The 25,150-nt window shown below is 48.2% G+C and overlaps 1 protein-coding gene across 11 annotated transcripts in view; it reads right to left on the bottom strand.

Annotated features, from left to right (window-relative positions):
• The window catches only part of Wnk2 (WNK lysine deficient protein kinase 2), a 119,427-nt gene that overhangs the window by 24,903 nt on the left and 69,374 nt on the right, over nt 1-25,150 (bottom strand). For all 11 annotated transcript variants that reach the window (XM_076836499.2, XM_076836500.2, XM_076836504.2 and 8 more), the window contains 9 exons: nt 23,768-24,061; nt 23,199-23,248; nt 22,296-22,464; nt 22,111-22,227; nt 17,754-17,924; nt 17,569-17,614; nt 16,876-16,995; nt 1,387-2,108; nt 879-966 (listed from right to left, as the gene is read on the bottom strand). In XM_076836499.2, coding sequence (XP_076692614.2) covers nt 879-966; nt 1,387-2,108; nt 16,876-16,995; nt 17,569-17,614; nt 17,754-17,924; nt 22,111-22,227; nt 22,296-22,464; nt 23,199-23,248; nt 23,768-24,061 — 1,777 coding nt within the window. The remainder of the gene's footprint in view (nt 1-878; nt 967-1,386; nt 2,109-16,875; nt 16,996-17,568; nt 17,615-17,753; nt 17,925-22,110; nt 22,228-22,295; nt 22,465-23,198; nt 23,249-23,767; nt 24,062-25,150) is intronic.

Genomic DNA, 25,150 nt, shown 5'->3' with positions numbered 1-25,150 from the left:
GGGTGTCTCTCTTATTTCTGGGCAGCTCTGACCGCCACAAAGGCACTTGTTCCCACCTTGAAGCTGCCTCTCAGAGCTTCCCTCCCGAGTTTGCCTTGGAGTGCAAGTTTCAGGGCTTCCAGGCTCCTCATCTGCAGAAGGGGTCTGTGGGACACCTCTCACAGGTGAGGCCAGCGCCCCAAGGGGAAGTAGGGCAGTTGGCGGGAGGTGGGGGCAGGCCTCTCCCGCCTCGGTCTCTGCCTCCCCATCTCTGGGCTAAATATCACCAGCTTCCCACACGTCCATTTTATTTCCAGTCTTAGCTGGATCCTGATTCTCATCCTTCCAATCCCCCCAGGAAGCTCCAGGCTGAGGAGGAACCTCGCACCTTCGAGGTTAGACCAGATCACTTAGGATGGAGACTCAGGAGTTCAGGCAATGAAGGAATTTCCACAGAGGTGCAAGGAAACCCCCGTTGGGTCTCGGGAGAGCCCCTTCTCGCCCCACCCACATGCTAGCCAAAATCACCATGGCCATTTGTGGATACCTGGTAACCCTGCTGGAGAAACCTTTGGCCCAGGGACGTCCACTGTGTTTAGACATTGGTCATCAGGGACACTGGGGGCCTGAGACATGCCCCCTACATATCTTAGCACCCACCCATTAAGCTTTCAGGTTTCCAAGAAGGGTTTTTTCTGCTTGGAGTGTAATTGTATAGTTTCTTCTAGAATTCAGTGGGTATTAACTAAATGCCATGTCTGGGCCCCTTCTTAGATGCTAGATCCTTTTATGCCTTAAAGCCTCGAGAGCAAGGGTGCAAATGCAGGAGGTTCCAGGCCCAGGAAGGAAGTGGCACCTAAGACCCTGCCCAGGGTCAGGCATGACCTTGAGCCAGCTACCTGTCATTGGTGAGGATGCGCCCTGCTCCTGTTCCCGCTCCTGCTCCACAGGGCCCCATCCTGCAGGGGCTGTTTCTGACTTTTCCAACTGAATGAAGAAAGAGACACAAAAGGGAAGAGCTGTGAGCCTGGCTTGCCGACATCTTGGCAACTCAACTGCAAATCTACTTCCCCTCCTGTCTCTGGGGCAGTCCTCGGCCTGGCCCACCGCCTCCTTGCAGACAGTCGGGCTGGGTTGTGACGTTGGTGCAAGACTCCAAACAGAGGCCTCTTATTACATGGGTGGGTCACCAAGAGAGTGGGTCAGGTCAGGCCGTGGCTGGGGGTGGCCCTGCATAACTGGGATGCCTGCCCACCCCCTGTCCCCACCCAGGACAGCCTCCCTGGGGTGGGTGAGCTGCTCACTGAGGGCTGAGGCAGCATGGTGAGCTCTGGGAGCCACTTCACTCAGTGCTGGTGGTGGGGCCGGTCTCCTCCCAGGGGCTCCGGGGCGAGGTCTGTCGCTCACCTCCATGGGAGTCCCAGCGGAGGCGGAGGAGGTGGGCACGTGCTCCTGATACAGCAGGGTCCGCAGTTTCTCATCCAGACTCTTGATGGTGCTGTCCACAAAGCCTACCCTCGGGGGTGGCCCTTCCCCATCGGACTCCAGGGCTGAGGGCGGCTGTGGAGGGGCAGTGGGCCCCAGTGGTGGGCTGGGGAGCTGGGAGGCAGCCAGGCTGATGGCTCCCACTGCCGTGGAGAGCTGAGGCGGCAGCTGACCAGGGGCAGGTTGCAGGCCCCCGCTGGGAGGACTGGGCTCTGGGGCCACAGCAGGCAGGGGCTCTGCGGGAATGCCGACCTCCCTGGCCGAGGCCGGCTCCCCCAGTACTGCAGAACTTCGGGAGGCCTCCAGAACAGGGGCGCAAGGTCCTCGGCCCATGCTGAGGGGCTGGGCGGCACGCTGGGCATCGTGAGTCTTGGCCAGTGGCTGGGGAGCCTCGTGCTCACTGGCTGGCTCCTGAGGGGTCCCTGGACGCCCTGCCTGAATGGCAGTCCCTGGTGCTGGCTCTGACACGGTGCTGGCGGCTGGTGCTGCTGTGTCTTGAGGTGCGGTAGTCACAGGAGGGGAGGGTGGGGCCAGGGGGGCCGGTGCCCCTCCAGGAGGGTCACTGGGATGGCTCAGGAGCTGCTGAGCAGCAAGGGAGCTGGCTGTTTCCTTCAAGGTCCGCTGGTCTGTGAAGGGTGCCGAGTCTAGAGAAATAGGACAGGTGCCTTTGTTTCTGCCTTACCCTGGTCCTAGTCACCTGGTCCTGTCCAGAGATGCCTCCCTCAGGTGACCTGGCCACAGCCCCGCATGCTGCTCCCTAACCCCCCATACACAGGTCCCCGCCTGCCCAGGCTGTCTCAGCAGCACTGCTGGCCACCTGAATGGCCTTCTGCAGACCTCTCAGCAGCTGTCCTCACCTCCTGGTCTCTGATCCTACAGTGTCCCCTTTGGTGGTGGCACAAATGCCACTTCCCGCTGCTGTCTCTCTTCCACCTGTCCAAATCCTCACCTGCCGAGTGAGCTCCATGAATGTGGCTGGCAAACCCCTTGTCCTGGCCCATTCAGCACAAACTTAGAAGTGAGTCTAGTTAGTTAAGGAGTTTGAGTGGCAGGCCATATATCCCTCCACGGCCAAGAGTGAGCAGGAACCTGGGACCTGCCCATCGACCAGGTACCCAGGCTTTGGCAAGGCCACCACGTGGAGCCAGGGGAGAAGGGACCTGGAACCCCAGCCAGGAAGCAGACCAACAGCCTCTGCCCCGGAGCTTCGGGGTGCTCGTGGGAACAACTTCAGAGGAGCACACAACGCAGTCTTGCCCAAACCTGGCCTATTAGCCCGCTTTTCTTACCTAAAAACAATGAAACAAACCTTTGTCTTTTAAAACGACATGAATGACGTAACACTAAACAAAAATGAAAACCACAAAGAACAGGTGTAGGTGTGGAGCTTCCCAGGACCCTGGAGCCCCTGCCCCAACCAAGGTCAAGGAGCCCGACAAGTGGTTTTCTCCTACTTGTCTTCGTGGCTTTGCCCCATATCCTTCTAAACCCCGAGCTCTGTCGTGCCCGCATGGAACATGCTCTCCATGGAACGACTGTGGGTTCACCTCTGACATCTGGCCTCTTCTCTCCCTATGGTGCATGGGAGACACACCCACGTTGTTCTGTACACACACACACACACACACACACATTTGTGACAGTGCACACCGGGGGCTGCTGGTGTGGAACCACAACTGACACAAAAGCCTGGTGTGCAGGTCTCAGATCCTGCTGTGGCCGGAAAGCATCTTTGACCTTCAGTACAGGATGCTAAGTGGCCTCCCCACGTGGGGCCTGTGTCTCTTTGATGGTCCCTGGGTGCTCCTAGAGCTTCCTGCCCTCCCCAAGTCAGCCTGGGAGAGTGTGCTAGGGTTTCCTCGAGGTTTGTTTTTACTTCTAATGATAGTGAGAACACAGCATGCAATCTCCCTCCTAACACACATTTACGCTTGCAGTGCTCCACGGCTAACTGCAGGCACTGTACTATAAGCCAGATCTTTGGAACTTACTCAAGCTTGTATAACTGAACCTTTCTGCCCACTGAAGAACAACTCCACTTCCCTTCCCTGCATCCCTGGAAACCTCCATTCTACTCTGAGACAATTTGAAACACCTCATAGAAGTGGAACCATGCAGTTATCTTTCTAGGACTGGCTTTATTACTTGGCATATTGTCTTCCAGGTTCGTCTGTGCTGTTGTAAATGGCAGAATTTCCTTTTTAATGGCTGAATAGTATTCCATGTACATGTATATCACATTTTCTTTATCTACTTATCTGTTGATAGATATTTAGTTAGTTTCCATATCTTAGCTATTATGAATAGAACTGCAATAAACACAGGAGAGAAGATATTTATTTCTTCCAGGTCTTCTTTAGCCAGATGTGGGACTGCTGGGTCCAATGGTAATTCTATCCTAATTTTCTGAGGAACCTCTACACTGCTCTCCATAATGGCTCTACTAATTTACATTCCAACTGTATACAAGGTTCCCATTTCTCCATATCCTTATCAGTACTTGCTGGGTTTTTTTTTTGTTTTGTTTTGTTTTTTAAGATAATAGCCACTCCTAACACAGTGAGGTGGTATCTCACTGTGGTTTTGATTTGTATTTCTTTAACAAATAATTAATTAAATACATTTTCATATGTTTATTTGCCAGTTGACTAGCTTCTGGTGTGTGTGTGTGTGTGTGTGTGTGTGTGTGTGTGTGTGTATTGAGGGGGGATCTGGGGATTAAACCCGGGGCATCATACATGCTAGACAAGCACTCAGCTATACCCCCAACCTTTTAAAAGTTTTACTTATAGATAGGGTCTCTTTTAGTTTCCCAGCATGGCTTTGAAGTTGTAATCCTCCAGCCTTAGCCTTCTGAGTAAGTTGAGATATATTCTTTTATGACACACCTGTCCATGTCTTGGTGGTTTTTCTATTGAGTTTTCATTCTTTTTTGATTTATAGGAGTGCATCACATTTGCTAGATAAGAAACATTGTTGTTTATGTATTGCAAATACCCTCTCTCTGATTTGCCTACTTGCTCTATTAGTGGTGTTTTATTTATTTATTTATTTATTTATTTTTGGTACTAGGGATTGAACTCAAGGGTGCTTAACCACTGAGCCACATCCCCAGCCCTTTTTATATTGAGTTAGGGTCTCACTAGGTTGCTTAGGGCTTTGTTAAGTTGATGAGGCTGGCTTTGAACCTACTACCCTCCTGCCTCAGCATCCAGAGCCACTGGGATTACAGGCATGCGCCACCATGCCTGGCAATTAGTGATATCTTTTGATGATCATTAGTGCTTCATTTTAATGCCATCAAATTTGACTTGTGTGTGTGTGTGTGTGTGTGTATGTATCCTCAGCACAATGTAGTCAGATTGAACCAATATGTAGCCATTCTTTCCTTTAATGTTTTTGTTGAACTGTGATGTGTCTGTCCTACATTGGGCCCAATAAGACATTGTCCTTCATTACTTCTAGGAAATCGACTGTTTTGCCTTTTACATTGAGATTCCAAATTCACTTGTTACTGAATATGTATATGATGTGAGGTTGGAAGTAGGATTATTCTCCCCCCATGCAAAAGGCCCACGTCCCAACTCCTTTTATTGAGAGGCCATCCTGTCCCCACTGTTGGGCAGTGAGACCTCTCTTGTCAATCACATGGCCAAATATGTGGGCTACATTTGGCATCTCTTCTGCTCCATTGTTCAATTTTCCTATCCTGTTTCAGGATCAGTTTGTTTCCAAGATTGCAGGTTTATATAATAGTCATGAAATTCAGCAAAACGGTCTTCTTCCCCCAGAAACCACCTAGATTTTTTCTGGCCTTTCTACTTCCACAATATCATATAATTGGCTTGCTGATGTCCATTGCAAATGGTTCAAGGCAGGTGCAAATGTGCATGGCTATAATCCCAGTTCCTTGGGAGGCTGAGGCAGGAGGGTCACAAACTTGAGACCAGCCTGGGAAACTCAGCAAGACCCTATCTCAAAATAAATAGAAAAGGACTAAGAATGTGGCCCAGTGGTCAAGTGACCCTGGGTTCTACCCCCACTGCCACAAAAACAAGACAAAACAAAATAGTTCCAATTTTAATTGGGATCTCATGGAATCTATGGATCCGTTTGGGGAGAAGTAAAGTGTTTATAATATTGGATCTTCCCGTAACTTGAATATAGTAGGTATCTTTCCACTCATTTCTTTTTAATTTTCTCTCCATGTTATACAGTTTTGCTATAGAGGTCTTACACATGTGTTGGTTATCTCTGGTGTTTAATATTTTCCTGTTACTATTAGTGGAATTTTTCAAAGTTTCTCATTTCCTGCGTGCTGGTAATATATGGCACAATTACATTCTGCATTTCACTTAATTCTAATAATTTATCTGTGAATTCAAATTTCCATGTACATAATCACTTTATCAACAAATAGTGGTTGTTATAACTCTTCCATTACAGTCTTTGTCACTTTTTAAAACAGCATTTTAAAAAATGCTATTAAATAGAGGTTAAAAATACAAAATTATATGACTCCTCAAAATAATAATTTCTACTTCAAAATGGGAAAAGTTTTAACAAATAGGTTTCCTTGGAAGGAACAGCAGTTTAGCCCAGTAACTTCTAGTGAGGACTCAAAGTCAAAGATGCTTATATTGCTCTGTCCGATTTTTTTTTTTTTTTTTTTTTTTTTGGTATCAGCTATTGAACCTAGAGGCCCTCAACCAGTGAGCCACGTCCCAGCCCTTTTTATTTTTTATTTTGAGACAGGGTCTCACTAAATTGCTTAAGGCCTCACTAAGTTGCTGAGGCTGACTTTGAACTTTCGATCCTCCAGAGCCACAGGGATTAAGGCGTGAGCCACCATGCCTGGCTCTGCCCAAATTTTAAATAAAAAGTAGTCATATTTTACAAATCACCTTTTATGTAGCACTAATGTGGCACTGCATTGAGACACAGAAGGATCGCCGGCTCTGTGGGTCTATTACAACACACTATGTATCTTTTCCATTTATAGATGATTCCTACTGAAGTGGATAAGAGAGGAAATGCTACATCAAGTTGGTACCAACTCAAATAAGCCAACGTTTGCTTTGGAAAACCTTGTTTTGAGGGGTTGGGGTTTAGGGTTAAAGTGCTGGCCCAGTATATGTGAGGCCCTGGGTTTGATCATTAGCACTACTCAAAACAACAACAACAACAACAACAAAAAAAAAAAACTTCTTTTGAGTTGAAAAGCATTTTCTTCAAATGAAAAATAAAGCTATTTTATTATGCTGTGACCCCAACTCTTCTTATGTATTCACAAGTGATCAGGCCACTGGCTCTTGAACTTGGCTTCAGAATGGAATCACCTGGGTTCAAACCAGAATGATGCTGCCGACCAAGTCCAGAAATCCTGATTGAACTGTATGGGCAGCGTCTGGGGCTATGTCAGTCCTGCCTGCCTCCTTCTCCTCCCTCCTTCCCCTCCCCCAATATGGTACTACCTAGGATTTAGGATACCAAGCAGGAGTGGCAGGAGTGGACATTCTTATCTTGCTGCCCATCTCATAGAGAAGATATTCAGTATTTCACCAATTAGAACACTAGCTGGTTTTTTTTTTTTCTTTTTTAAAAATAGAATTATCCATCAATTGAAATGATCACATGCTTTAACAAATTCATCACATTCTTAATTCAAATTAAGTTAAACCAACCTTGAACTCTGAAATCAACACAATTTAGTCACTGCCATATTCTTTTAAGGTTCCACTTAAATCTATTCGCTACTACTTTGTACAATTAAATCAGTCATTAAAAACCTTCTGTGCATATAATAAGACTGACTGCTAGTTCTGTGGTCGATATCTTCTATGTCCTTATTGATTTTCTATTTCTGTTCTAAAAGTACAAATCTCCCACAGTGATGATAAATTTATTTCTTTATTTCTGTTTATTTTGATGTATTTTGAGGTTACTTTATTAAACGTATGCAAATACTGAAACATCCTATCTTCCGGGTAAGACTCTTTCACATTATACTTTTGGCTGAAAATCTATTTTTTCTGGTACCAGGGACTAAACTCAGGGGCAGTTAACCACTGAGCCATATCCCGAGCCCTTTTAAAATATTTATTTAGGGACAGGGCCTCCCTAAGTTGCTGAGGCTGGCTTTGAGCTTCTGATCCTCCTGCCTCAGCCTCCCGAGCCACTGGGATTACTGGCATGAGCACCGTAGAGCCCAGCTGTCTGTCTACTTTTAACAAGCATTGAGATTCAGCCCATTTACCTTTTAAGTACTGACCTACTGGGGCTAAAACTATCATCTTACTAAGGATTTCTATGTGTCCATGTTCAGCGTTACTTTTTCTCTACTTCCTTGCCTTAATTTTTTTTTTTTTATTATGTACTACTAGAGACTGAATCCAGATCCTCAAACATACTAGGCAAGCACTCTACCACTGAGCTACACCCCCCAGCCCTTTTTATTTTATTTTGAGACATGGTCTTGCTAAGTTGCTGAGGCTAGCCTTAAACTTGCGGTCCTGCTGCCTTGGCCATCCAGATGGCTGGGGTTCCAGGTGTGCACAGCAGTACCTGGCTATCACACGTTTTCCTTATGAACCTTGTGTCCTTCCTTTCCTCTCTTCCCTGCCATATTCTTGTTCCCAGACAACTAGTGGCCTGCTTTCAGTCCCTAGAGATCAGTGTGCATTTTCTGGTATTTTACATAAATGCAACCGCATAGTATGTATTCTTTTGTCTGTAATCTTTGGTTCAGCGCAATTATTTTGAGAATCATGCATGCTGAAATAAATACCATTAGTTGATTTCTTTTTGTGGCAGAGTAGAGTTACGCTGTGTGGATAAACCATGATGTGTCCCCTTGCTGATGGGGATCTGGGCTTTCAAGGTTGTGCAGTTATAAAGAAAGCTGTTATGAACATTCCAGTAAAAATCTTTGTACAGACATCTGCTTTTATTTTCTCTTGGGTAAGTAGAGTCTCCCCTCTGAATCTATGTGTTTCCCATCCATGTTTTCAACCAGTTATCTGTTGAAAATTTTTTTTTTTAATTGTTTCCTTACTAAACATGTACAGTCTTTTTTTATTATCATTATTCCCTAAACAATACAGTATACCAACCATGACAGAGTACCTACATTGTACCTATCAATAATGTGGATATTATTTAAAGTATAGATGGGCACAGTGGCTACACTTGGGAGGCCGAGGCAGGAGGAACCAAGTTCAAGGTCAGCCTGTACAATTTAGCAAGACTGTCTCAAAACAAAAAATAAAAAATAAAAAAGCCCAGTGGTAAACCATCCCTGAGTTCAATCCCCAGTACTGCTAAATAAATTAAGCATACAGGGGTTGTTTTTAGGTTATATGCAAATACTACACCATTTTACATGAGGGACTTGAACATCTACAGATTTTGGTAGCAAAGGAGGGGTCTGGGAACCAATCCCCTGCAGATACAGAAAAGTTGACAGTACTTGGACATGGAAGTTTGGATCACACGACAGCCATATATTTACTTTTTAAAAAATTAGCACTGGGCTGGGGTTGTAGCTCAGTGGTAAAGTACTTGCCTAGAACACATGAGGCACTGGGTTTGATTCCCAGCACCACAGAAAAATTAAGTAAACAAAATAAAGGTATTGTGTCTATCTACAACATATATATATGTTGTGTGTGTGTGTGTGTATATATCTTTTTAAATTAGGATTGGTTTTTGAAGTTGTTATAGTACTCCATACAGTGCATAAGAATTCTAGTTCCCTGGGGCTGGGGTTGTAGCTCAGTGGTAGAACACTTGCCTAGCCTGTGTGAGGCTTTGGGTTCAATCCTCAGCAGCACATGAAAATAAATGAAATAAAATAAAATGAAGGTATTGTGTCCATCTACTAAAAAAAAAAAAAAGAATTCTAGCTCCTTTACACCCTCAATAACACTTGATCTTTTAAATTCTAGTTATTTTAATAAGCATAAGTGATCTTTCACGGCGCTTTTACTCTGTAGTTCCCGATTGAACAATGACCTTTTCATAAACCTGATAGACAGATCTTAGGTGAATTGTCTGTACAGATCTTTTCATTAGCTTATTTTTCTACCACTGCATTTTGATAGTTCCTGGTATTACCTGGGTGTTAAGTCCTTCATCACATACAAACCTTACATATATATTTCCTCCTAGTCTGGCTAGTATTTTCAATTTCCTAGTATCTCTCAAGGAGTACACAATGAGAATCCTGAGAAATTATTAGATTTTCTTTAGTTTCCTTCAGTACTGTTTTGTAGTTTTCATTGTAAAGACCTTACACACATTTTGTCAGGTTAACCCTAAATAGTTCATAGGCTGTAAAGATTTGTTTGTTAGAATTTCAGTTTTTGATCGTTGCTAGTTCACAGAAATTATGATTTTTTTAAAAAATTTTGCATATTGCTCTCATATCCTACAACCCAGCTCGGTTACTGGTTCTAGTAGTTTTAGATATTCCATTGCACTTGCTATACAAATGTTTTCTGTGAATATAGGATTTTATATTCTATTCTTCAAGTTGATGAAGTTCCTTTCTATTCCAAGTTTTCTGAGGGTGTTTACAGTTGTTCAGTTTTGTCAAATAGCTTTTCTGCATTTATTGAGATGATTGTATGGATTTTTTTCTTTATTTATCATTGTTTTCTTACTGTTGAGTTTTAAGAATTCTTTATATATTCCTTGTAAAAATACCAAGTTGACTTGCAGTTATTTTCTCCCAAAGTGTAAGTTGTCTTTTTATTCCCTTGATAGTGGGTTTTCACAGGGTAGAAGATTTTAATTTTGACAACATCCAATTTATCCATTTTTTTTCCTTTTATGGAATATACCTTTGATATCATATCTAAGAATTCTGACCACAAGTCACAAAAATTTTCTCTAGTTTTCTTCTAGAAGTCACATAAGTTTTGCATTTTACATTTGGCCTGGTGTGAATTAAATTTTCTATGAGAAGCATACGGTCAAGGTTCATTTTTTGCATATGAATGAACCACTATTCAGCATCACTTATTGAAAAGACTATCCTTTCTCCATTGCATCAAATTTGCATCCTTGTTTTTTTAAAAAAGTCATTTCAGGGCTCTCTATTCTGTCCCACTGATCTGTATGTCAATGCCTTTGCCATACTACATACCTTTATAGCAAGTCTTAATATTGGGTAGTGTTATCCTTCTAACTTGATCTTCTTTTAAAAAAATTGTTTTGGCTATTTCTGTTTCCTTTGTATGTCCATATAAACTTAATAATCAGCTCGTCCATATCTACAAAAAATATTGTTTTAGTTTTATTTATATTGCATTAAATATAGATCAACTGACATTTTTACTATGTCGAATCATCCAGCCCATGTACGAAGTATACTTCTCCACTTATCTACGTCATCGTTGATTCATTTCGACAGTACTTTGTAATTTCTGCATATAATGTCTTAAATTTGTACCTATGCATTTCTTCTTTTTATTACTTATTTATTTTGCTATAGGAAATGGTCTGTTTTCAAAGTTTTGGTTTTCCATTGTTCACTGCAAGGATCACGAAATAGTTATTTTTGGACGTTGACTATGAAGCCTGTGGTTTTGCTAAACTCACTTAGTAGAAGCTGTTTGTTGTTGCTGTAGAATCCATGGGATTATCTAAATATAAGATCATATTATCTGATAATAGGGAGTTTTATTTCTTCCTTTTAATTCACATGTCTTTTATTTGCCTCTTGCTTGTCTCGAAGTCTAACAGTTAGGACTTTGGCTCAATATTGAATAAGAATGGTGAAAATGGCACCCTTGCCTTCTTACATTCTTAGGGCGGGGGAACACATTGGTCTTTCACAACAAAATATGATGTTAGCTGGAGGTTTGCTTTTATGTTTGTGTTGATGACCTTTATCAGGTTGAGCAAGCTCCTTTCTTAAACTGCTGAGAATTTTTATCATAAATGGATGCTGTATTTGGTTAAATGTTTTTGCTATGTCCACAATATGACAATATCAGTTTTGTTTTGTTTTTTAATACTTATTTTTTAGTTTTCGGCAGACACAACATCTTTGTTTGTATGTGGTGCTGAGGATCGAACCCGGGCCGCACGCATGCCAGGCGAGCGCACTACCGCTTGAGCCACATCCCCAGCCCCGACAATATCAGTTTTTCTCCTTCATTAGACTATTAATAGGGCAGTTTAATTGAATCTTAACTGTTGCTTTCCTTGTCTATACCTACTTTCTCATTGTGTATTGTTCTTTTTATATATTGCCGGATTTGACTCTCCAAAGTTTTATTGAGAAAATTTCCCCTTTATGTTCATGATAGATATTGGTCTATTGCTCTCTCTCTCGGTACTGCCTTTGTCTGGTTTTAAATCAGGGTAATGCTAGCCTCTTAAAATGATTTGGAAAGTGTTCTTTCTTCATGTATTCTTTGGAAAAGATTTTGTACAATTAGTAACATATCTTTTTTAAATGTTTGGATGATGGTATATTTTCATATTCACTCAAAAATATTTCTAAATACTTGAGACTATTTCTTTCACCCATAGATAATTCATAAGTGTTATTTAATTCTTCATTATTATCAGAGACTATATCTGGTATAATATCAATTCACTTAAATTTGTCAGGTTTTGTTTCACAATTCAAGATAGGGAGATTGCTCTACATGTACTAGAAAATAAAGTATATTCTGTTATTTTCAGTGTGTTAGTTAGGTCAAGATGGTTGGTAGTGTTGTTCAGATCTTCTATATCCTTGCTGACTTTCTTTCTGTTTCATCTATTACTGAGAGGTGTTGAAGTCTCCAAGAATAGTTACGGATTTGTCTGTTTCTGCTTTTACTTGTCAGTTTTGAAGCTCTGTTATTAGGTGCACATATACTTAAGACATTACTATATGAATTGATCACCTTATGAATACATAATATCATCTCTTTTCTCTGAAGTATATTGTGTCTGAAATAAAAACAGCTACTCCGGCATTCTTTGGAGAAGGATTTGCACAGTCTGTTGTTTAACATCCTCCTTTTAACCTATCTGAATAATTTATTTGAAGTTTTTAATAGATAGCATACACTTAGGTCAAGTTGTTTGGTTTTTTAAAAATATTTATTTTTTAATTTTAGGTGGACACAATATCTTTATTCTACATTTATGTGGTGCTGAGGATCGAATCCAGTGCCTCACGCATGCTAGGCGAGCACTCCACCACTGAGCCACCACCCCAGTGCAAGTTGTTGGGTTTTTTAATCATTCTCATAATCTGTCTTTTAATTCATATGGTAAGACTTTTTGAGCCCCTGCCCCCGCCCCCGCCAATACTGGTAACTAAACCCAGGGCTTCACATATGTAAGACAGGGTCTCACAAATTGCCCAGGCTAGCCTTGAACTTGGAATCCTCAGGCTTTGGCCTCTCAAGTTGCTGAGATTACAGGCATGTGCCACCATGCCCGGCAAGAGAGAACTTTTTATCTTTTGTTATTGGTATATTTAGATGCAGATCTGCCATTTTGTTTGTTTACTGGATTGCCCCCCTGTTCTATTAGATTTCGTTTTTTGATACTCTGTTTCTTTCTCTTTTTCTCTTTCTCCCCTTCTTTGTGGTTATTTGATTGTTTAAAAAAATTCATCTGAATTTATCACAATAATTTCGAACAATTCTTTGAATGGTTGGTTGTTCTAGGAGTTCCAGAACACATACTTAACTTTTCAGTTCTACTTAGAACCAGTACCTTATCACTTCAATGGGAATGGAGAAACATCACAAATGTACAGGTCACTGTATCCACCTTATCATAATTATGTTAATATATTATATCTACAAACATTGAAAATTCCTCAGACATTACAATCTTTTTTTTCTTCCAATTGTTAGATATGGTCTTTTGTTTTTGGCCAGCAATATTCTACAGAACTCAAGAGAAAAATAGACTATTGTATCCATCCAATATGATCTTGGTTCAGTCCTAATGTTCTAAGTTACTTTCTGGAATCAATTCCCTTTTGTCTAAAGATCTTTAATAATTCTTTTGGAGCAGGGGTACTGGCTGCAAGTTCTCTTCATTTTCTTTGAGAATGGCATTATTTCATTTATACATCTAAAAGGCATTTTCCCTGAAAACGGAATTCTGGATTGTCAGCTCTTTTCTTTTGATATGTTCTAAATGTCGTCCTGCTTCCTGCTGGACTCCATGGTTTCTGGTGAGAAATCTGCAGTGATCTGAATTCCTGTCTCTTCTAGGTAGTGTGTCCTTTTTTTTCTGGCTGCTTTTGCTATTTTGTTGTTGTTATTGTTTTGTTTTGTTTTGGCAGTGGGGTGGGGGGCAGCTTTGTTTTTCAGCAATGTGTACAGGCACATATTTCTTTGTCTTAACCTGATTAGAGTTTGCTTAGCTTCTTGAATCTCCATGTTTATGCCTTTCACCAAAGTTGGCAAGTTTTCAGCATTATATCTTCAAATATTTTTTTTGGCATTCTTATCTCCCCTCCTTCTAGAAATCTGACGCAAACACTAAACCCTTTGTTATAGATCCACAGGTCCTTGAAACTGTTCATTTTTTCTATCTTCCAGTTGGATTATTTCAAGTGTTTTTAATTTCAGCATTAAAACTTCCATTTGTTTCTTCTTTGTATTTTCTATTTCTCTGCTGATACTTCCTACTTTAACATTTGTTTCAAGAATGTTTGTGATTGCTTGTTCAGGCATATTTAAGTCGTTGTCAGATCATTCCCTCATCCATGTCTTCTTATTATTGGATGTGTTGGCTTTTTCCATCTGAGTTGACATTTTCATGATTTTTCACTTCCCAAATAATTTTGGATTCAATTCTGAACATCTTGAAGGATATTATGAAACCTGAGTCATGGTTGAATCCTATGCTAAATGTTGATATTTTTGCTTTAGCAGGCAAATGACCTGGTTAAGTGCAGACTGCAAGTTGCAGCCTGCCCTGGTTCAGCTATCAGGGCTTTTGCTGGACTAATCTTATCTGAAACTGGTTTGTGTCACTTAAGGGCCAGTCTGAAACATAGGTAGGTTTATCTATTGATTTAGTTCTCAAAATTTTTATGCGCTAATTAGGACCAGATTCATGCACACACAGGCTGGAGGTGCATCTAGGAATTCAGCTTGATGGGGTTGTCTTCCCAAGCTCCTCTCTTTCTGTGTCCTGGTTCCCTGGAACTTCCTGTTCTGAGCCTCTGGCCAGAAATCACCCAGTGCCATGACTGTGCCAAGTAGGGTGACAGAAAGAAAAAAACCATCCAATTTGGGGTCTAAGCCCCTGGAACCCTGGCTGTCCCCTGACATGGTTCCACCTGCTGCCACGCCATAGACTGATCTAGGGGCTGGTACAAGAGAAGAGGGGAAAAGAAAAAGTGGGGGTAGTAGGGATTCCCTCCTGAGCTTTAGGAATTCCCTTTCCAGTCCTCTGAGCTGCAACTTGAGGGTGTCCCTGGGAGTCTCTCTCTGGTACTACAGAGCTCAACTCTGGCCTGAAGGTTCAGGTTGGGACCTACTGAAGGGAAATGTGCTAAACTCTCAGCAGTCTCAGTGGTACCTGAATCCTGGTCATGCCCCATCTTCCTGCTGCTAACGTTTCCCCAAGTGCTCAGAGCGCTGGATCACGTCTGTCCAGGATTTATAGCTCAGCTCAGTAGCGGACAAAGGCTGGTGTGTGTGCTTGCCCCATCTTACCCAGAGCCCAGCTCCCTGCCTAGTTATTATTTTTTTTTTACTATGTGCCAGATATTATACTTTGAAAAAATTGTCTGTGCAAGTCACTTGAAATCCAAAATGATGTTTTCTCCCTCAGAAAGGACTTCTGTGCTCCTACCCGAGCACACAGCACTGGGATCTCCTGGTGAGGGAGATCCTTCCTGGGCTCCTCCCTCGCAGCCCTGCCTCCTCCATTGGGCCCTGCGCTCTAGTGCACAGCTTCCGCAGGGCCACCATGGGCCCTGGACTCTATGTCCCTTCTGTCTAGCCATGGGGCAGCTGAAGCTGTGCTCAGCCCCTCCTGTGGATGGGACAAGCTCCAGGGGAAAGGGCCTTGCCCTCATTCTCTGCCTCTGCTGACCCCAGCCTGGTAACTGCCCTCTATTCAGATTTCCAGTGCCCTTGAGCAGGTGATTCTCATAACCTGTCAAACTTCTTTGGTCATCTTCAGTGGATGTTTGATCCAAATCCACACACGTCACTCACTTTTCCCGTCTTAATAGATACCCTGACTTTGAAAGGTTTCCAGAGGTCGACCTCTCAGTATGCACATGAAGGACAATGGTTGAACTCTGGGCTCTCAACCCCACACCTCGCTGACCTTTGGCCCCACATCACAATGTCCCCTGACCCTATAGCATGCTGTCCCTTGACCCCATACCACAATGACCCTTGACCCTACACCACACTGTCCTTTGACCCCCACATCACAATGTTCCGTGACCCCATACTCACACTGTCTCTTGACCCTGCACCACACTATCCCTTGATCCCTTGACCCCTATGCCGCACTGAAATTTATTTTTAGGGGCTTTTCTTTCACCTGGGAGTGTGCACAGTACAGTCAAGAGTCAAATTCCCCTTTTAAAAGGGAGTCTTTCAAATGAGGCTGTCGGTCCCTGATTTCTCAGTTCCCATGACCAGACAGCAGCCCATCTCAGGGCCTGGCTTCTTTTGGGGTTTTCTATTAAGCTGACTTTTTCCTGGTGGTAACAAATCTCCAAAGGTACAATGGAAGGCACTGGAAACACAAGAGGAAATCAAAGTTGACTTACAAATATATTTTTTTTATCAATGTACCATAATGGTGGGTTAAGTTTTAGCCACTCTTTTTTTGGCCAAGTGATAGGGAATTAAACCTTAAACTGTCTTAAATGACTAGTTTTGTTTTTCCAAAGGACCATAAAAATCAAGACTTTGCCCATAGCCCGAAGGCAAACTTACTGTCCTCTGTAGGCAGATCCACAACAGTGATCCCCATCCATGGGGACCACTGGGAATCAGGCTCAGAAATAAAAGGGCCTTTCCCACCCAACACTTCTTGCCAAGCAGGACCCCAGGGTGTGTCTTCCCCATGAAACAGGAAGGGTGCAAAGTTTACGAGGCAGCACAGAGAGGCAGGGCAGCGCTCATCAGCACAGGGCCCAGCCTCACCTGCGCCTCACCTGTGCCTCACCTGCGCCTCACCTGTGCAGTGGAGACAACAGGGCAGGTTCAAGCTTATGCTTAGCTGATCCGGTAGAAAACAGGGATGGATAGGGAAAACAGCCCAGGAGACTGCCCTAAGTTTGGGGTGACAGTGTGGAAGGCCCCTCGCATGGTGCTGGGTGCCCAGTGCACACCAGTGAAGGGAGGTACAGAAGGAAGCCCGTGGGTTACCCGGGGAGGGATCCCAGGGTGGGGGTGTGGCTGCTCCTACCTTGGCTGGCTTCTGGCTGCAGGGAGCTTAGAGGAAGTGGGGGTGACGATTCAGGGGCATCAGCTGCTGGGTGCTCAGCCACTGGACAGATGATAAACCACCTCTTCCCCGTGTGCAAGACTGAGAAGCAGAACGTGAACAGCATGCTGAGGCCAGGTGACACCTCTGCCACACCGGACCGCCACAGGGGGCTCCACAGAACTTTGCACCCACAGGATTTACTCAGAAGGGCATGGGCAGGGAATCCAGTTCCCAGTCATAATCCAAAAGAGCTTCCCTCCATGACACAGACGGTCCCCAGTCCCCCCTTAAAAAAAACACCCTGAGGAGGGGCTTCTATATGTTCTCTCACCCAGAAGGGTGAGGGGTGGCCGGCCAGCCCGAGACTCAGGAGTGCCCTGGGTTCATGCTTAGTTCCTGGGATGCCTGCAGCACCGGCCAAGAAGGTGGTGATGCCAGTCAACAGGTGACAGACTTCAGATGGGTGGCCACTCCCATATGGGGGATCCTTGTCACTACACAGTCCCACCCCCACCCCCACTGCAATGCCAAGACCCTGACACTATGCTCATTGGAAGCTTCAAAGCAAACAACTGCTATGGAGCAGGGGACAGGGACACTAGGGAATGGCTCTTCCCAGAGCCCAAGGCTCATCTGCTCTGACAGGTGTGACCCAAGGTGGGGGCGACTCACCGTTCTGCTGATACACAGGGGCATTTGCTTGGGACTGTCCACTCTCCTGCATGGGGGAGAAGGATCGGAGGTCAGCGCGGCCCGCGTTTAGGGACAACTTCCTTCAGAGCTTCCCGCTGAACCACAGGGTCCACCCTCCCACCCCACAGCATCCTCCACTGCTTCCTGGGGACACAGGCTCTCACCTCCCCCACGGCCAGACCACAGGAGCCCAGGTGTGGTGGGCTGGCCCCCGCATCAGAGCCACGGTCAGCATCTGTGTCCTCGCTGAGCATGTCCTCTGCCTTGTCCATGACATCCTTCATCTGCTCGATGAACGTCTCCCGCTCAGCGGGCAGGATGAAGCCGTGCTCCACCTGCAAGGGCACACGCAGCGGCCATAACCACCCGCCGCAGGCCGCGCCCTGGAGCCTGATGGGGGATATATGGATCTCCACTCTGCTCTCGGTGCCAGGGGAAGACACGGCAAAGGGGCATGCCCCTGCACAGCCCAGTGAGGGGAGCAGATGGCCCCAGGGTGACAAGACAGCTCAGCCTAGAGAAGAAGCCTGTCTGGCACTGCCATGCCCAGAGTGAGGACCAGTCATGGAACCCCAGGCCTGTCCAGTCACCTTCAAGGTTGGCAGGTGCACAGCATCAATAGGACCAGGGTGTAGGAGGGGGAACAATTTGGACATGGGCACCAGGCAGGCCATGAGAGACAAGGAGGCAGATGTGAAGGAACAGGTTCCAGCTGGTGGGCAGCTTTGGGGACAGGCTGAGCAGCAGGGTTGGCAAAGCTATACAGGATGTCCACATACCCTTCTCTGTGCCTGCAACCCCTGCTCTCCCGGCCTCAGTGTCTGACCTGTAGCCTCGGACTTGGCATGGAGGTGGGGGTGGAAGAGTGATCCGCGGGTGGCCCCCATCAAGGTTCTTGATGTCCCCTGCTTCCTCGGCAGGGACCCTGGGAGTTTGTCTCCTATCCCTCTCCTTTTGGGCGTCCACTTCTCAAGCTTGGTCTGTCCTTGAGCCTGTGCCTGTATTTCCCCAGAGCTACTTGAGAATGGCCTTCTTCTCACAGTCTGTGCTCAAAACAAGATTCGCCCACAGCCACACGGCACTTCTCAGAGTGAAGTCCAGAGAGGGTGTCCCCAAAGTTGGCCATAGAGAGACTCCTCAGGGCACATAACTGGGTCTCAGCCTTGCTCTTGTTCCACTAAGGTGCACCCCCTGCACTATGGCCTCTCTAACTGCACATTGGACCCTGATGTCCAGGTAGGTGGCCATTCTTCTAGAGCACAAGGCCCATTCAAGCCAGTGGCCTTTCTCCTGTGGGTCTGGGGCTGAGACCAAGATTACCTCATCTTGCACCACCCTCTGGCTTCTCAGGGCCATGCGGTTCACACATGTGATCTCTACCCTTCAGCCAGCACCTGGGACAGAAAGGACAGCCCAGGCCTCTGGTGGGAGAGAGAAGGGTGGCCAGCAGGTCCCACACCACAGCCTCACGACTGCAGCCTTCAGACCTTGGTGTAGAAAGACAGTCACTGTCCCCAACTCTCACGTGGGCATGCTGCACCCCTGCTTACACCCTGTTTTGCTGTGTCCTTGGCCACTCAAGCAGATGGGACATAGTGTATCTCGGAGAGTTGTACACACAGCTCCAGGGAAAGAGGTCAGATTGTTCCCGCTCCCAGCAGGGTCCAATCCCTGTCCACTTCAGGCCACGGTCCTTCTCCTACCCACACACCTCTGCGGTCACCCAGATGCCTTGGCCCTGCCCAGGCCATCTGTTCTTCCTTTCTGAGCTGGATCCATCTGCCTCCCATAATAAGCTGGCTGCAGAGCGGAGCTCCTCTGACCCTCCCCATACCAGGCCCAGGAGGAGCGGCTGGCCAACGCTGTCCTCCCAATTCACCTGTTAACTGAGGACAGCATACGGTGCCACACCATGGCCAGTCAGAGCATCCAGCTGTGACACAGGTGCTGCACATGAGAACATCTGCAGCGTGCCAACTCGGCACAGGCCTGAACTAGCGCCCCTTAGTGTTTTCCTGCTGGGTATGAATTTATTTTCACAGAGATTAAAATAAATTAAAAGCAAAACCAAGAAAACCCTAAAGATATAGGGCCCTTGGACAGCCTGGGAATTGATGCTGACTTAAAGCAAACATCCACAGTTCCCCTTCACCACGGGGGTGGCAAGGGGGTCTCTGTCACAATATGAGCCCAAGGCCCTGCTAAACACACCAGCGAGGGAACCTCATGCCCCACACTCAGGAGCCCCATCCCTGGGTGGGGAGGAGCTTGTCTGGACAGCACTGCGTTCCCCCAGCCAACACCCAGACTTCCACTCCAGCCCCCTGACGCCTCTGTCCCTGGGACAGGAGGGCGTGAGGAAGAGCACGGGTGGGCACCCAGCAGAGGCGACATGTGGACAGCCATGTCGATGGGCCAAATTTGTGCATTTATGTCACTCTTGCCTTGTAAAAGGACTTTAGATGACCGGGCTTAAAAACTCCCAGTTCAAACCTTCACACGGTACAGGAGAGAGAGCCACGGGAGGGAGGAGAATCAGGATGGTGAGCACACGTTAAAACAGGTCTGAGAAGCTGCGGAGTCGTCCATGTTCACAGTTCAGTAAGAACTGTGCCGTCCCTGGACGGGGACCCTGTGGGGGACGTGAACAAACGCTCGTCTAATCACAGTGCTGCAAGGAAGGTGGGGGCAGGGCCACAGGAACAGGCTCAGAGGCTGAGGGGACACGTCACAGGCGTCCACTTGATGATCATGCTTTGAGATACGGGAACACGTGCACACAGAGTAACAGGAGACACGGGTTAGAAAACAAAGTAAGGTCAGAGATGTCTCGGGGTTTCAGTTTAGACTGCAGGGCCAAGACCAGGGTTTCCTTAGGCTACACAAAGGAACCAGTCACTGGCTGCTGACCAAGACCCCTCCTGGCCCCACAGTAGCCAGCCACCACCTTTGACCCTCCCTTCCACGGGCCACCATACATCTGATCAAATTCTTCATCTCTCCGACATCAGAAATGATGGTGGCCCTCAGCAAGGGTCCCCCTCGGTGTGTTCAGCAGTGGGTTTCTACGGAGGCTCTGAGGTCACTTCCAGAAAGAGCGCAGCGACGGCTCTCAAAGCTCCTTGAAAAGGAGCAGGCTGGAGGGTGGAGTTGCCCGGAAATACCACCACAGGTCCACACACCCACTCCGGCAGGAGAGGGCCAGCCAGGCCCACTGACCATCCTGAACGTGAGAGGTCAGGGCTGCCTGGCATCCTCCAGGACCTGAGCTGACCATCCACCTGGGCTCGGCAGCTGAGGTCTCCTCTCAGTTACCTTCCGTCCACTGCCCCCACGCTGTTCTTGGGCTGTGACTCTCGCTGTCCCTGCTGGGTTCAGAGCTGACTACATGTTCTCTCCCCTATTGCAACAGTCTCAAAAAATCCTCCCAAGCATTTCAACAAAGGGCTGAACAATTTCTTCTTTAACATTGTGGGGACTGTGCCCTGGGCGTGGGCTCCAGGAAGGTCTTATCTGAGATCTCTCGGTGGAACTGTCCCAAAAGCAAGCAGCTGGGGCTTTCCCATGAAATCCACATCAGAATTTAATGAAGCCGGGGCTGGAGCGGCTGGGACGCGGTCCAAGGGGAAGCTTTCTGCTGACCTTCAGAGCCAGCTTGTTGAATGCAGCGGCCACTGGCCACGTGGGCCATTTGCATTGCTGGATTAAATTGCATTTCATATTCTGTTCCCTAGTCACGCTAGCCCCACTCACTGTAGGTGGTGGCCGTATGTGTGTTGGGGGAGGGGGGTGGACACAGCACCAGCCACCCATGCTGACTGCTTCCTAAGCTCCCCGCTGGTGGTGATGTTCTAGGAAGAACACTGTCCTGTGGGGTGGTCACTCATGGGCCAGTAAGCCTGGTGCAAACAAGAGGATCCTTTTTGCCTGTGTCCTTGTGCGCTGGACAGTTTCTAAGGGCCAAAGATCCTCATTTCTAATAGGGCCAGGTGCTGAGGACACTGTGGGATCCCTTGGGAGCAAGTTTTGTGAACAAGTGAAGCCCCTGAGGATGAGGTACTCAACGAGTGGTCTACCTGGGCAGGGAGGGTGTCTCTGGGTGGAGGTGCATGCAGTAGCTGGGGAAATGGGAATGGGGTGCAGGGCTGAGATTGGCCCTTCCACTGGGGAGGGTGACAGGTGGCTCTGAGCAGGGACATTAGGTGCTGCTTCCCTCTGCTCATTCATGGCACCTGCCTGCCATTTCCTCCTGTTCTTCTGAGGGACAGCTGAGGGGTTGAGACACCCTCCTGGGTAGTTATAGCCTTTAAGCTGACCGCTGGTCCCCAGAGGCTTCTGCCCAGTGTGGGGAGGAGCCCACAGAACCCAGTGCAGGGGTCAGCGCTCCCCACCACAGCCTCACTGCCCCAGGGTAACCCCTAGGCACTGGGGGTGGGTGACACCCCCACACGGGGCCAAGCTCAGCCACTGGACCCTGCACGTGCCCCAAGACATGGCCTCGCTGCCCAGGCCCACCCTCACCATGTACGTGGCGATCTCATCAGGCGCGTCCCCATCCAAGTCAAACTTGAAGGTCACCATCTTATGGTTGTGTGTTTCCAGCTGACACTCCACCATCTTGTCCCCTGTGTTGCACACCTGTAGGAAGCGGATGGTCAGCTCACGGAGGACGCCGCACCCGCGTGCCCGGGGTCCCAGCCACTCACATTCAGGATGGTAAGCCGGGGCCGGCTGGCCCTCTCCTGCCGGGAGCGAGCCCGCGTGGACCTGCGGTGGTGTTTCCGGGCAGCCCTGCCCTCCAGCCTGCCCCCTCCAAAGGCGCCCTCACAGCTGTCACTCAGCTCTTTTCCAGAAGTGACATCAGAGCCTCCATAGCTGAGTAAGAACCAAGAATGTTAACAGCACCCACGGGTGACAAGCCAGTGCTCCGGTCAGCCCAGCCTGGGGGCCTCAAAACCTCCAGGCCTGAAGCTATGACCTGCAGAAACAGCGGCTGCCTGTGGGGGGACCCTGCAGCGTCCATCCCGGGTAGCCTCCATGCAGAAGGGTGGACTTCACAGTCACTGGCTGCAAGACCTCCAGCCCTCTCAACATCCTGACCCAAGAACTGGTTCCCATGCCTCAGTTTCCCCATCTGTGCAGGAAACAGCAGCCACTTGGAGCTGGTGTGAAGATCGTGAAGCATCAGCACCCTCAGAGGATGGGCCCGCGGTCACTTCATGAGCACCCTCAGGAAGAACAGGCTGCCTCCCCAAGAACACAGGAGGTGGCGGTCTGGGAGACCCAGGGTCTAAGGGGCTGGACTCTGCTGTTCACAGGAAGTCCCCTGGGGCCGGGCCTCTCCACCCACAGCCTCCTCCTGCTGGCCCACAGGCCAGGGCCATGTTCCCAGCAGACTCGAAACACAGCTGGGAGCCTCCGACAACCAGATTTCAGCCAGGGCTGACAAAGACCCTGAGAGAAGGTCCCTGAGGCTCTGCCAGGTCAGGTTTAGAAAAGAGGGTGATGGCACCGAGGCAAACTGGGTCAGGGCCCATGGAGCAGCAGCAGAGGCTGGGCTGAGCCAGCGCTGGGCCCACACCCCCGACCCGTCCCCTCTGGGCCGGTACCTCTCACAGCTCTGCGGGAGGCCAGGCGGCTTGTCCTGGGAGGCCTGCTCCTGAAATAAAAACCAGAGGAAAGAGAACGGGTCACAGCTCCGACCCGCGGGTGGCACGCACTCCCCTCCACCCCACCCCACCCCCCCGCCGTGCTGGCCTTTCCTCCCCACTCCTCAGCCCCTCTCGCCCGCCTGTGGCCAGGGGGCTGCCACACAGGGAGGTTTTCATCTGGTTGAAAGGCCTGGAGCCTAGCAGATGCCAAAAAGCTGAGGCTTGTTTCCTTTCCCAAACCGTTAACCCACTTTGATCATCCCTGAAAGAGGACACACGGGTTCTGTAAAAGCTTTCTTCACATCCTCTCCAAGGGAACGCGTCCTCCAAACCCATTTACAAAACTCCTGCTCTCCATCTTGATGTGGGCTTATGGGAAGTGAGAGAGGCCAGAACGGGAACGTCTGGCTGTCCCAGACCACACTCCGCCTCCAGGGAGCGGTGGGCTGCGGGCAGGACTGACCTCCAGGGCTGAGGTTCCCAGTGCAGCCCTTGGGGTGGCTGCAAGCAGGAGTTAAGGCACACACCTCCTGGGCAGGTTCCACTGTCAGCTGCACGGCTGGGCAAGGGCCGGCAATCACAGGCGCAGTGGGCAGTGGCGGGTTTGCTGTCGGCAGGAGTGCGGCACTTGGGGTGGGCACACTCTGAGCGGCTGCCACCACGGTGGGGGCCAAAGAGCTAGGGAACTTCGGCAGGAGCTCGGGGGCGGCAGGTGGCAGCACGTCTGGCAGGGGCGGGGAGAGGACAACAGGCGGCAGGGGCACAGCAGGGACCGGAGCAGCCACATCCACAGTGTACGGAGGCGGATGGCCCAGCAGGACCTAGGGGACAGGGATGCACGTTGGATGCCAGGGCCCCACCTGACACAGCCAGGGTGGTGGTGGGGGCATGGAACATTCCTCCCCAACCCACATACTCCCCAGGGCAGTGAGTCCTTGTTTCAGGGCACATTTGACATGCGGATTTAGCAGAAGCGAACAGAGAGGGGCATCCTCGCACCCCTTTCTGTGAGAATCTGTGTGGTAATATCCAGACCCAGACGTCACTTGGGAATCTCTGTCTAAGCCCAGGTGAAAAGCACCAGGTGACCCACAGTATCCAACCAGGCTCCTGGGGCCTTCCCTGGGGCCATCAGTGTCCTGCCTGTGTCAGACCTCCTGGTCAGTTCAGAGTGCACAGGGGCCGCCTGGAGCCCAAGTGCACCCTGAGAGCGCTCACCGACATCTGCCCTCTCCCACAGGGTGACCTGGAGCCCAGGCCAGCTCCCCCACTGTCCTCATCTCCCCCTGAAATCTCCTCCCAGGTAAAAGGTAAGACAAGTAGAGAACAAGCCGGCTTGGATTTCAAAGTGCCAGGATGATCTGTCCTCTGCCTCACTTGCGGGTGGAGAAGGTTGAAAGTTCTCCACCTCTCAGGAATGGCACCAGCCCTGTTCACTTGGACAGGCTGGCCTGAGACCTTCTGTTAGCAACCCACGTGGGGTCAGATAGACCACGCCACAGCCCAGCAGGTGGACGGTTCTCTCCTGGTCAGAAGCCCCAGCTGCTGTCACAAGGGTGCTCAGCCCAGCTCATCAATGACCATCTCCACCACGGAGACAACAGGAATGGCTATCAGGCCTGCAGCAACTTATGAAGAGCCCAGAAGGGCCAGGCCCAGGGCCAGGGCCAAGCAGCAATGTCCCGAGCACACGGAGCTCAGGTCTCTGCCATCCTACTCCTTGGCCTCTGCTTTCCTCAAAAACACACCTGACCCAGGAATCAGCTGGCCAGGCTGCCATGGACACCTGCTCAGAATGACGCTCACTCAGTAGGAGCACGGGGCTGATGTGCCTCCTCCCGCTAGGTTGTTTAGACAAACACCACCCTGCCAGCCACTAGCACTGTCCTTCCTTCTCCAGGCACAATCCT

This window comes from Callospermophilus lateralis, chromosome 17 (genome assembly GCF_048772815.1).
Source record: "Callospermophilus lateralis isolate mCalLat2 chromosome 17, mCalLat2.hap1, whole genome shotgun sequence".
Classification (NCBI taxonomy): Eukaryota; Metazoa; Chordata; class Mammalia; order Rodentia; family Sciuridae; genus Callospermophilus; species Callospermophilus lateralis.
The sequence above is the reverse complement of the archived record's forward strand: the minus strand, read 5'-3'. Positions and strand labels throughout refer to the sequence as shown.